The sequence below is a fragment of the Centroberyx affinis genome, unplaced genomic scaffold (assembly GCF_046629955.1).
Source record: "Centroberyx affinis isolate AG114_WGS23_722 - 3 ecotype Tasmania unplaced genomic scaffold, CSIRO-AGI_Caff_v1 ptg001226l_1, whole genome shotgun sequence".
In the NCBI taxonomy this organism is placed as follows: domain Eukaryota; kingdom Metazoa; phylum Chordata; class Actinopteri; order Beryciformes; family Berycidae; genus Centroberyx; species Centroberyx affinis.
The window spans coordinates 250,095-262,046 of record NW_027279740.1 but is presented as its reverse complement, the minus strand read 5'-3'; the positions used below and the strand labels follow the sequence as shown (position 1 = coordinate 262,046).

The following is an 11,952-nucleotide window of genomic DNA, read 5'->3' as shown; positions in this document are numbered from 1 at the left end:
CGTGATACAAACTATCCGCCTCTGTCGCTGTTCTCTCTCCTTCGGTGTGCGGTGGCAAGCCAAGGAGGTTCTATATTGTGGCAAGCCAGCAAAAAAAGAGACTAAAATGGCGCTTACTTCGCAAGGAACAAAGAAAAAAGTTTGCTACTACTATGATGGTAAGTGTTCATGTGTCTATAATTTGGACAGCGAACACACCGATCCATAAACTCAGTCGCTTTGGTCCAACAAAGGTTGCAGTTTATTTTACCTCTTGCCGACCTGGCTATCAAGCTGTACAGCTAACGTTAGCTAAGCTAGCTAGCTTGACCCGCAAGCGCTGCTCATCACCCCAGTCTGGCACAGTGTGGCTGAGTCCAGAGAGAGCATAACGTTAAATTACCTAATGAGATTTGGTAATTTTCCCCAAACACACAGTTTCCCTTGAAAATGCTGTTTTAGCTCGTTAACTACTTGGCGTTATTACTTTAATTCAATTAGTTACTAGCTAGCGAGCTAACAAAGGGAATACGAGTACTTCATTGTCACCGCAATTAACATTAACACTAAGCTAGTGAAATTAGCTCATCTAGTTACCGTAAGATACCAGGTAGTTAAGCTTGTAGTAACGTTTTGTCGACATTACAAGTAGTTTGTAATTCAAAGCTCCATCCTATAAGCGTAGCTGGTTCGGATAGTTTCGTAAAGGCGGAATTACGTTGTTAACCTAAATAACTGAGTATAGCCTGGGGGAGTTAGAGGTCTTAACTGTCTGTAATAGTGTTGATGAATTTCTTGACCTACATTCTCACTGACGCCAAATATGATTGAATACTTGTTCTGCGTAGACACAGTTTTTTAGTTAACATATTTAATCTGCTACAATTAGTTGATAATTTCCTTTGTTTAGGCTTTGGAGGAAAAATGACATTCTCTGTTCTCATTTTAGGTGATGTGGGAAATTATTACTATGGCCAGGGACATCCTATGAAGCCCCACAGAATCCGCATGACACACAACCTGTTGCTCAACTATGGCCTCTACAGAAAGATGGAGATATATGTATGTATAAAATACAACAATAATGTTGCTTAGTCAGTCAAATGACTGGATGCTTCAGTAGCAGTTGCTGTGCGTTTCAGGGACTAATTCATCCTCTCTGTTTCAGCGTCCCCACAAAGCCAATGGAGAGGAGATGACCAAGTATCACAGTGATGATTACATCAAATTCCTGCGTTCCATCCGGCCGGACAACATGTCAGAGTATAGCAAACAGATGCAGAGATGTAAGTTTGGTCAGAGAGTCAGAGAGGTGGTCCGTGTAGATAAAGTGTTGTTTTTGTGTTCGCTGAACTGATTGTGCAAGGCTTATGATTGTGCAAGTCTTGATATGAGACATAGCAATGTTCTGAGTACTTTTTCTCTACTATTGCTCTACAGTTAATGTGGGAGAGGATTGTCCAGTATTCGATGGTTTATTTGAGTTCTGCCAGCTCTCAACAGGGGGGTCTGTTGGTAAGTTTTCTTATTTACGCTGCTCAGACATGCTGTGTCGAACAGTAGCCATACCATCATACCCATTGCCCCAGTAATACCTAAGTTCAGTATAAGCAATCTGTTCATTCTTTCCTCCTCACTGTGTTCCAGCCGGTGCTGTAAAGTTGAACAAACAGCAGACTGACATCGCCATCAACTGGGCCGGTGGCTTGCATCACGCCAAGAAGTCTGAGGCCTCAGGGTTTTGCTATGTCAACGACATCGTACTAGCTATTCTAGAGTTACTGAAGTGAGTACAAAAGCACTATCACAGCCACTCAAGTACCCGTTTGTTTTGAATGAGGGGATGGAGCACTACATGGATGATCCAATGGCTGTGTTTGAAAAAATGAAGGGGGGGGGTTCAGGGTTGGTTGTCCTACCAATCAGGCCTTACCTTTTTCAGATTGTAGATGTATATGAAGCTGTAAGGGAAAGACATTTTATAGTTATGGAATGTTTGCAAGGACTAGTAAGATGTCTTTCATGGGTCAGGACTTTTAAGTATCTGTCCCCTCCCTCCAGATACCACCAGAGAGTTCTGTACATAGATATTGACATCCATCATGGGGACGGCGTGGAGGAGGCCTTCTACACCACAGACCGTGTCATGACTGTGTCCTTCCACAAGTATGGAGAGTACTTCCCTGGCACTGGAGACCTCAGGGTAAGGCTGACAACTATTTGACTCATACAAGTTATGTTGTCATGGTCTCAATATGTATTATGTCAGTGAACTGATTTTCGTCTTGTCCTCTGCAGGACATTGGTGCTGGGAAGGGTAAATACTACGCTGTGAATTACCCACTGAGGGATGGGATTGACGATGAGTCATATGAAGCCATATTCAAACCTGTGAGTAAATACAATCTCTTTGTTCATGTCCACTGGTGTGTTTTGGTAGTTTATATCTCTCATACATAGCAGAAGCATTCTAGATAGCAGTTGTTTTTGTGTCTGTGCGTAGATCATGGCCAAGGTGATGGAGATGTACCAGCCCAGTGCCGTGGTTCTGCAGTGTGGAGCTGATTCTTTATCAGGAGACAGGCTTGGCTGCTTCAACCTCACCATCAAAGGTACAGTAAGTTCACAGATAAATAAAGTGGGCTTTGGCTGTCTCGAGTAAAGTTGCACTGAGAAACCAAAGAGTTGGTCCTTAACTTTTCTTAGGTTTAGGGACTTTTGTATCTTATATATTTAGAGCCTTCTTTTGTACAGTTGTGTACTTGGAGCTTACTCACTGAGGTTTGATCCTATCGATGCAAGCCTTATTTTGTAATATTTCAATCATGCTGTGTACTCAGGCCATGCTAAGTGTGTGGAGTACATGAAGAGCTTCAACCTGCCGCTGCTCATGCTGGGTGGAGGAGGCTACACTATCCGTAATGTGGCTCGCTGCTGGACATACGAGACGGCTGTAGCCCTTGACAGCTCCATCCCCAATGGTGAGTCCTCATAATGAACGTCAGTGGTCTGGTTTTCACTCTGGCTTGAAATCAGATTCTACTGGAGTGGCAGTCAAGCACTATTTTTAGTATTGTATTATTCATATTGCAAAAACTTTATACGCTAAATCAGACATTATTGATCCAATCTATCCAAATCCTCTTATCAAAAGCATAACACTTTGAAGCTACTTATTGTAAGTAGTAAAATCTGTTTCACAACAGGTGAAATGGGAGAAGGACTATAGGCTGCTTTGCTGAAATAGTAACAGTCGCATAAAAATTACTTTACTAAGCGATGAGAATGTACGGTATATTGATTGCATATAAATAATCTTTACTCCATAGAGCTCCCATACAACGACTACTTTGAGTACTTTGGGCCGGACTTCAAACTGCACATCAGCCCCTCTAACATGACCAACCAGAACACCAATGACTACCTGGAGAAGATCAAGTGAGTCCTTTTGTCTCTATCTGTCAATCTGCCATTCAAATGAAAGTGCTACTATTTGTCTGTTTCTATTTCGTCAAGCTGACTGTAACTGTTTCCACTGATTTGTCTTTGTTTGCTGATTGTTAACTGTGCTGTTAGCAGGTCTCTCTTGAAAAAGAGATCTTCATCTCAATGAGACTTCCTGCTTAAAAAAGGAATAAAAAAAATTGATTAGAAATAGTTTTGAATTAGTTCTGACTCTAAAATTCAGTATTCGGTTTCTGGGAAAACAAAATGAAATTGCCCATCCCTAGTTTCATATATCCTGTGATTGAATAGTTGAGTTTGGCCATATTGTAGATACAGTTTCAGCTGTACTGTGTCTGATCCCATTATTACTGGAGTTCATATATGTGACCTGTGTTCTATCTTCTAGGCAGCGTCTGTTTGAGAACTTGCGTATGCTGCCCCATGCCCCGGGGGTTCAGATGCAGGCCATCCCAGAAGACGCTGTACAGGAAGACAGCGGAGACGAGGAGGAGGAGGACCCGAACAAACGCATCTCCAGTAAGACACTCTCACAAATAACACACACTCAATGACACCAAACCTGTAACATCTTGCAGTTTCACCCTCCTAGACAAGGGTGTACCATGTTTAACTTACCCCTGTCCTGCGATCTTGTTTAGTCCGTGCTCATGACAAAAGGATAGCATGTGAAGAGGAGTTCTCCGACTCTGAAGACGAGGGCGAGGGAGGCCGCAGAAATGCAGCCAGCTACAAGAAAGCCAAGCGAACCAAGACTGAGGGAGAGAAAGAGGGAGAAGAGAAAGAGAAGAAAGGTGAGGAGGAGACAAAAGGTATCTATTCATTCATTTTTTTCTTTCTCATTCCACCTTACTCATGTCATTCTGTAAAATAAAGAAATCCTCATTAATTTACATGAATTAACATTTGTTTTAAATCAGACTGACCATCTTATATAATGCAGATAGGCTGTGTGACTATGAGGATGGCTATCTATTGTTTTATTACAGAAGTAAAAGAAGAAGAGAAGGTGCCAGAGGAGGAGAAAATGGACACATCTAAGTGAGCAAACATTGTACACACTTATTGACCATGTTGTCAAGGAAGTGACAGATTGAGAATGTTAATCATTTCTTTACTCTGGATCCTTTAGGCCAAAAGAGGAGTCCAAGACGCCTTGAAGTCCCTAACCCCTAACGATGCCAATGCAACTGTTCAGAATGGATCTGAAAACACATTTGTTTTTCAGACCACTCATCTTTCCAGGCTGCTGCAGTGGATATCAATGAAGGACTATACCTTTTAAAGACAGACCCTACCCCCTCAAAAAGGGGTCGGGATCTATACATGTTTTTCTAGGACACCTTTAAAATATTGCCGTTGATGGACTTAAGTCAAATGGAGTGTTTTTATAAGTATTGTTTTTGTACGCTTTGTTAGTGGTTTGTCTTGATTTTTTTTTTGTCCTGAATCTTTCTATTCTATTAAACCTGATAAGCAGTTCTGTAGTCTAAAAATGGCCTAGCACATGTATGCTTTTTATACATCTTTTGGATTTAATTTATTTAAATCATGGATATTTTGGCTACTTTTTTGTTTTGTGTCTTTCAGGCCCACTTTTGGTCTGTGCCTTTTGGATATGTAGTTGAAGCATGTTCGTACAGTAGATTCACTTCTCGGATAAATTTGTCACCGCTCTTTCCTGCTAAAGCAACAAAGAGTGGTTCAGAGGGTTGTATAAACTTGAACACTTCTTCCACATCACAGTATGTTATTAGTAATTTACATTCTTGTATTTTGGGTCATAATTTTGTATGCGTTCTTTACTGATTAGTCATCTTCAGTGGCAAATTTATGTGAATCCAGCCTCGTAGTGTTGAATATTAGAAAATGTTCATATCAGGTGAAAGTGAGATTCTGTAGGAGAGGCTTAGATTCCACTGCAGTTGGGACTTGAATGTCCAGTGTACTGTATAGTATACATTGTAAAATGGGAGGCAAGTGCCAGAACTCATTTATTGTTGTAAATATTTTTATTCTGCAAACATCAGGACAATTGTTCCACAAGAGTGCTTGCAAATTTCATATAAATCTGTGGCAGACCTCAGTCTGTATTGTCAACACTTTTCAACACCAATAAAAACTGCTATGAAAAGTTACGATCTTGGGTCTTAAAATATGTTCTTGTTCTACAAAATATAAAGTTGTTATAAAATAACAACAAAATAAGATTTTCACAAATGTGATGCTTAGTCTTACAAAACAATTGACCTGAGAGTAAAACTTAGTCACAATGAAATGAAAAATTAAAACTATCATACTATACACCTGCTGGACAATTTATGCCAAAAAGACTATTTTATTTTTTATTTTTATAGCAAAATCTCATTACTTCCTGGAAACCAAAAAAATCTTTAGTGGTGAATTTCCACTAATTCCTAATTCCAGCTAATAAAACTGTAACAGATTTCTCAACAATCCCACCCCTCACATCAAATGTAACTGTTTCTCTCCTTAACTGATATCTCATTGGTTTACGCTCATGAATGATCCCTGAATGTCTGCCCCAATATCCTGTTTCAACAGGAATACAGCATATTTAAGTACATCAAATTAAGGAAGCAAGATCCTTTCCAAATACGGTTTCATTGTGACTTTAAGGAAGAACATTCAAGTTTTTAGCTATTTTAAGACCTTTATCTACAAAATGCTAATACCTAAAGGATGAATTCATCTTCATATTTTTAAGCATCAAGTGATGAATATCAGGTACATTTTTAAATGGACGAAATCTTGTGGAATGAACACCTTAACTATTATTGTAAAGTCATACATAGTTCTGAATCTGCTGATCATTTCTTAAGAAAACCAACACAGCAGTATTAAAAACATCCCTCCTTTTCATGTGAAGGGAAATCAAGTGACATTGCCATAGTCCAACAAAATGTCTTGATCAGACATTCCATGAACTGAAACATGGATAACCATTTGAACACCCAATACAACATTCTGGAGTTGAGGGATCCAAGTTCACAGAAGACACAGCATTAAGACTGCAGTTCAGGCCCAGCAGTTTCCAACCTATCTCATTAGGTTTAGCTGGTTCAGAGCCACTGGCTCTGCTCCGCTGGAGAGTTGCACTCCAGCAGTTCGTGCTGCTCTGCAGCTTCAGCTTCTGCCTCAGTGTCTGGCTCTGGCTCTGGTGCAGGAGGAGGCGATGACGGGGTTTCACTCCGTCTCTGGATACGCACCTGGAACAGTGAGTGAAACAGAATTGAGTGAAACTAAGCCACCACCTCCACCCCAGCATCCACCTGTAGGCTCTGTTGCACTATGGTTCCCCATGGGGGGATGTAACTGATCTCTCCCTGCTCTCACTTTCGGCTGGATTTAAATTCACAGCGAGTGATACGAAACAGCCTTGACACCAAAGTTAAAAACGGATTTACATTTATTCTCAATAAAAGTGTTCATACTCAATACGTGACTGAACTGACATTTATTGTGATGGCACACTTTACTGGTGACATCAATCACAGCATAGAAATGCATGCTGTCATACATAAATGTGCAACCAGTGACACATCATGCAGACATGCTAACAATAACACTGGCAGCCAGTGAAATAACAATAACTTACCCTTCTAGCATTGATGGGCCTTCTCCTCCTGCTGCATGGACAGAGGTAGAGGAATGAGGTGCAGGCAGCAAAGCAGCGGAAGGAGAACACCATCTCCACCACAGACATCAAGATGAGAGGCACCCACAGAATGACTGTGGTTCCCTGGTAGAGGAAACAGGCAGCATGACCAAAACACTTCTTTCTTGCAGCATTTCATGTCACTGTCAAAGCCGCTCTTGGTTAAATATCCATCTTTATGTTTTTAAACTTACGTAGATGCGGGTGGGGTCAAAGGGGCATTCGTTTGTGATGCTGGAATAGCCAATGGCATCAGGAAACTTGCAGTGCGTTAGCAGGCTCCGCCCTTTATTAACGATGGCCTTCACCATGGAAACCGACAGGCCCAAGGTGGAGGCAGTTGCCAAGAGACCTGCCAGGAAGCTGATGACCAACAGGACCCACTTCTGCAAGGAGAGCATGAGCATTCAACCTTGTTTGTATAATATAATAGCCTTTATATGATCTTTGGAGACTTCAAGTGAAACAAAACACTGTAGCTATGTGAAAAGACATTATTTTTCCTCAGTGAAGGTAATGTGTTTTTCCTGACTAATAGATGAAAGAGGTAAAAAGGACCAGAGAGCAGAACACACACACGTGAGCGCATGTGTTGGGGAAAGGCGTTCCACATTTGAATGGAAGATTGATGCCTATATTTGCATGTGCGTGCAATTTATCTATGTAAATACATCCACCATCCTCCTTGCCCCCACACACCACGCACTCAACACTCAAACAAAAGGCAAGTTCTGACAGGAATCGGCACAAGACTGACTGGAGTGAGTCCTGAGCAGAGGAGGGAGAAACTGTGCCAAGGAAAGGGGAGCAGTATTTACCAGGATCCTGTTTTTCTTGTTTTTCGACAAGACAATGGCTGTTATTCCACTAATAATTCCCTGCGGGACACAAGAAGTAACATGTTCAGCCAATAAGACAGATCCCATTGATCATAAGTTAGTAATGCAATATTACTACTCAAAACGCAACAAATACAACAGCACAAGTTCATAATTATAGATTTGACAATGATATTTTAACTGAATATCAAATTGTTTATGCTTTGATTCTTTGTTAAGTCCAGGCTAAACAGCCGTAGCTCTACGGTGCATCGCTCCCTCATGCCTGCAGGAGTCAGTGCGCCATCAGTGTGAACCACTCACCACCAGGCCAGCCACTATGGCAATAACATTGGAGATGGCGTACACCATGGCCCGGGCCTGAGCGTGCACGTTGATGTGCCTGAGCACGGCGCCGTGCACCAGTGCTCCAAGGAGGAAGTTGACATGGCCCACCAGCACCAAGCCCAGCCCCATCTTCATCAAGGCTTTGTTGTCCTTCAGGTTGGCGCAGCATATTCCTAGAGGAGGTGGAGGGATGCTTTTTAAAAGACAAAACTAGTTTGATCTCATGAGCCTGACTTCCTGAATTAACCTTTGTGATAAGATATGCACTACCAGGCAAACGTTTGGACACACCTGATTGGATGTACTATGTTTTTCATCATCTTAAAGCCATTTTGATCTAAAGGCTTATGCTTAAATGCTTGAAACTTGTTTTCTTACAAGTCTTATATAAATAGTGAAGTTGATGCCATTGCCTATATGAATTTCTTTCCAAAGCCTTTGTCTTTCCATCAAGGCAAAGGGCGGCTACTTTAAATAATCTAAAATATAAGATAGTTTTGATTTGTTCAACACTTTTTTTTTTCACTGCATAATTCCATTTGTGTTATTTCATAGTTTTGATGTCTTTACTATTATTCTAAAATGTGTAAAATATTAAAAAATAAAGAAAAATGTGTGTCCAAACCTTCGGCTGGTAGTGTATAATGCCTCATTACAGGTGTGTGCAACAAATCCAATATTCTCAGATTTCTGCATCTGACTCATGAGATTACAGTATGTAAATGCCAGCTGTGCAAGCATCGGCTCCATGTTGACAAAACCAACATGGCATGGCTTAATGAAGCAACAACACACACCGCAAGTTATTAAATTTGAGCTGAAATATAAAGCATGGCTGTGTCTGCTGTTACACTGACAAAGTGTAGGCTGATAAAGAAGAAAATCAGGTTGTGTGAGCGCTGACATCGTAGCAGCATTGTAGTCTCAGCACAGCAAGAAGCACGTGGGCCAGGCTGGTTCAGTAAGACAACACTTATCACATCACACACATCCCTGACCCCTGCAGAGAGGGGTAGAGACGTCATTCACCTGACAAGGCAATACTACAAAATGCTGCAGCTATGGCAATTCATTAACAGAGTCTGAGAAAGGGGTCTAGGGATTTTGTTCCACCATTTTGTTCCTTCCCCTGAGGCAAGTTGAAGCACCCATCTGTGAGCCCCTCCTGACCAAAAAAAGGACAAAGCTTAGGGTGGGGTGTTCAAACATTCACCAGATGAAGGCCTGAGGGGTCAGGTAACCATATCTGTACTGCTGGTCTGTCTGACTCAAGCCTATGGCTGGGTGCTGTGGAAAAACTCACCGTTTTTGGTCATAACATGGCTAGTCTGTTTGCTGTTCACATACATTGTCATGTAATGTCACTGTTTAGACCCTAGCAAAAAAAAAAATCACTAATTTATTTTTCTTATAGTGTATCTGTCGCACTCAATAGTGAATTTATAGTGACCTTATGTGACTTTTTTTTAAAACTAAAGTTGTTTTTTCTCTGTTTGTGTAATGAGCCTATATGTCTGTTTTTTTGGGGGGGGTGTATGCCTGTACACACAGTATGTACAGACGGGTGGCAAATTTAAGGAAAAACCAACAAAGATTGTCTTAGTAAGGTGTTAGGCCACGAGCCGCTAGAACGGCTTCAATGTGCCTTGGCATAGCTTCTGCGAGTCTCTGGAACTCTACTGGAGGGATGAAACACCATTCTTCCAAAAGATCTTCCCTCATTTGGTGTTTTTCAACTAACATTGCATGAAAAAAACACACAAAACAAGTTATTATTTGGAGTGTCCTGACAGCAACACCCTGGAACACAGCTGACCATGCCTAAAAAGTTATAATGGAGCTTTAGCGAAGGTTCAGTCAGGAAGACTATCTTTTGCATGCTTATGCTGTAGTTTCACTTCTCATTCCATACTGCCATTCACTTCTCTCACGCATGCTCACTCATTATTTCCTTGCTGTCTTTTCCCGGGCTGTCAATTGAGATATCAGCTGTTTACATCAGCTGGTCACATCTATCCAATAGCACAGCGACACACCTCTATCGTTAGCCTATCATTTTGCTGCTGTCTTTTTAAATATGTCTCTCTCTCTGCTGTAGTCCATCCATGCTGTGGTTATGCGCACCCCTCCGCCTCCCCGTCTCTGCCCAGTCTTCGCAGATTCATCAGCTTCATCAGCTTCATCAGCTTCTTCACTCATCAACCTCACCAGCTATCAGTTTCAGCAGAAGTCATCAGCCACCACCACCAGTGTCTGGACTCCACAGGGGGATTTATCTTGCTGCTGCTCAGGGCTGGTGCCCCTCGATTTCAAAATCTCCCTGTAGAGTCTAAGCGCCAAAGACTCTTGTTAAGTCCTAATTCTCACCAAATCATCTGTTATAATAAACTATTATCTTTACTTCATTCACTTGTCTCTCCTGATTGAACAAGCAAAGGTCTGTATATTCTGTCAAACTGCTTTACATTCTGTTGAAGCACACGAAAAACGGTTAGCTTACCTAAATTTAGCATGGTGGATTTCCCATACCACAGCAGATAAAAATGCTATACAATAACATAAAATCATAATAGATTCACTACTGAGTAGCCTACCATAGACAGACTGTAAGGATATTATAGGAATATTATTCAGATTTTTAGTTAATTTTTCGTAATCATTGACCTTGAATTGACATTCTCGGTGAGTGTGTACTTAATGGTGCATTCAGGCCACGTAGCAAAAATTGTAGATACGAGATTCCTACTTGAAAATAACTTTGACCTCAGCTGCCAGGTGGCAAATGCTAAATGGTATAAAACGAGCACAATCAACGATTTTCATCACACCATTTTGTGATCACAACTAAAATGCCATGGCATGACACAGTTAGTCTATACTTGCTGGGATTTTCATACGTGGTTGATGTGTGGTTTAAAACACAAACTCAAATTTATCGCTGGCTGCATTTGTGTTGAGGGTGAAAAAGCTGAGAATCGCATATGACTTGAATGCAGCATCAGCTTCATTAGCTTTATTAACACCACCTGTCCCTGCTTCCATCTTGTTAAAGACAAGCTTGTGTGATCAGGGGACCAGAGAGCAATCTGTTTGAGATTTGCTATGGGGAGGTTAGAGCTATTTCTGTGCTTTGTTGCTGGAACTTTTATTCCTGTTCAGTCAACAATAGCAGAACAGGTTGCCAAGTTTTCCCGGGATTTCATAAACAATATCTATCGTTTTCCTGTTGAAAGGAATTTTGACCGCCCATATGACACCATTTTCAGTTCCTGGCGAACTAGGACCCCTGACTTTCACATGCTTGCTGAGTTACCTCCCCACATGAAAGTTCCCAAAATACAGGTGTTTTGTAACAGATCTCAGGTAATGTTGCTGGTCGATAAGAGATTCAACGGTGTCGCACTGAATGGAGAAGAGTTACAGTTTGGTGACGGCTGCTACAGCAATGGAGATCTAGAAAACCAGCTTGTCTTTACTTACGACTTTGCTCAGTGTGGAACTGACCATGTGGTGAGTTTGCTAAACCAAACGCTTCACTGGCTTTTCCAATGTCCACAACTTTATGTAAGGCTTTTCTGAAACCACACTTTGCTCCACAGATGCAGAATGGCTTGGAGGTGTTCTCCAACTCTCTCCACTTCAATCCCAGAAAGTCTCTCTTTA

The 11,952-nt window shown here is 41.3% G+C and overlaps 2 protein-coding genes across 4 annotated transcripts; one reads left to right on the top strand and one right to left on the bottom strand.

Moving 5' to 3' along the window:
- The first annotated feature begins 37 nt into the window (after positions 1-37).
- Positions 38-4,930, top strand: LOC139648547 (probable histone deacetylase 1-B). Of its 3 annotated transcripts, none has more exons than XM_071524710.1 (14): positions 38-158; positions 929-1,041; positions 1,148-1,265; positions 1,420-1,494; positions 1,627-1,765; positions 2,041-2,182; positions 2,278-2,370; positions 2,483-2,591; positions 2,820-2,960; positions 3,309-3,417; positions 3,833-3,963; positions 4,086-4,238; positions 4,434-4,485; positions 4,577-4,930. In XM_071524710.1, exons 1-14 carry the CDS (start codon positions 107-109, stop codon positions 4,602-4,604), a joined length of 1,455 nt encoding a protein of 484 aa, XP_071380811.1. In that variant the 5' UTR covers positions 38-106; the 3' UTR covers positions 4,605-4,930. The 3 variants fall into 3 exon arrangements, with proteins under 3 accessions (XP_071380811.1, XP_071380810.1, XP_071380809.1); XM_071524709.1 differs by having other exon boundaries at positions 4,086-4,256; positions 4,437-4,485; XM_071524708.1 differs by having other exon boundaries at positions 4,086-4,256.
- Positions 4,931-5,082: 152 nt separating this feature from the next.
- On the bottom strand, positions 5,083-10,802 carry tmem54a (transmembrane protein 54a). The gene is made up of 6 exons (XM_071524711.1): positions 10,790-10,802; positions 8,266-8,462; positions 7,942-8,001; positions 7,318-7,509; positions 7,064-7,207; positions 5,083-6,674 (listed from the first exon to the last, which is right to left on the bottom strand). Exons 1-6 carry the CDS (start codon positions 10,800-10,802, stop codon positions 6,528-6,530), a joined length of 753 nt encoding a protein of 250 aa, XP_071380812.1. The 3' UTR covers positions 5,083-6,527.
- Between the last annotated feature and the right edge of the window lie 1,150 nt (positions 10,803-11,952).

Coding starts and splice junctions, on each gene's coding strand:
- LOC139648547 (XM_071524708.1), top strand. CDS start 107: ATGGCGCTTACTTCGCAAGGAACAAAGAAAAAAGTTTGCTACTACTAT. Junction 1,495..1,626: donor CTCAACAGGGGGGTCTGTTG/GTAAGTTTTCTT, acceptor ACTGTGTTCCAG/CCGGTGCTGTAAAGTTGAAC. Junction 3,964..4,085: donor CCCGAACAAACGCATCTCCA/GTAAGACACTCT, acceptor GATCTTGTTTAG/TCCGTGCTCATGACAAAAGG.
- tmem54a (XM_071524711.1), bottom strand. Junction 8,002..8,265: donor CCATAGTGGCTGGCCTGGTG/GTGAGTGGTTCA, acceptor TGTGTCCCGCAG/GGAATTATTAGTGGAATAAC. Junction 7,510..7,941: donor ACAAGAAAAACAGGATCCTG/GTAAATACTGCT, acceptor CTCTCCTTGCAG/AAGTGGGTCCTGTTGGTCAT.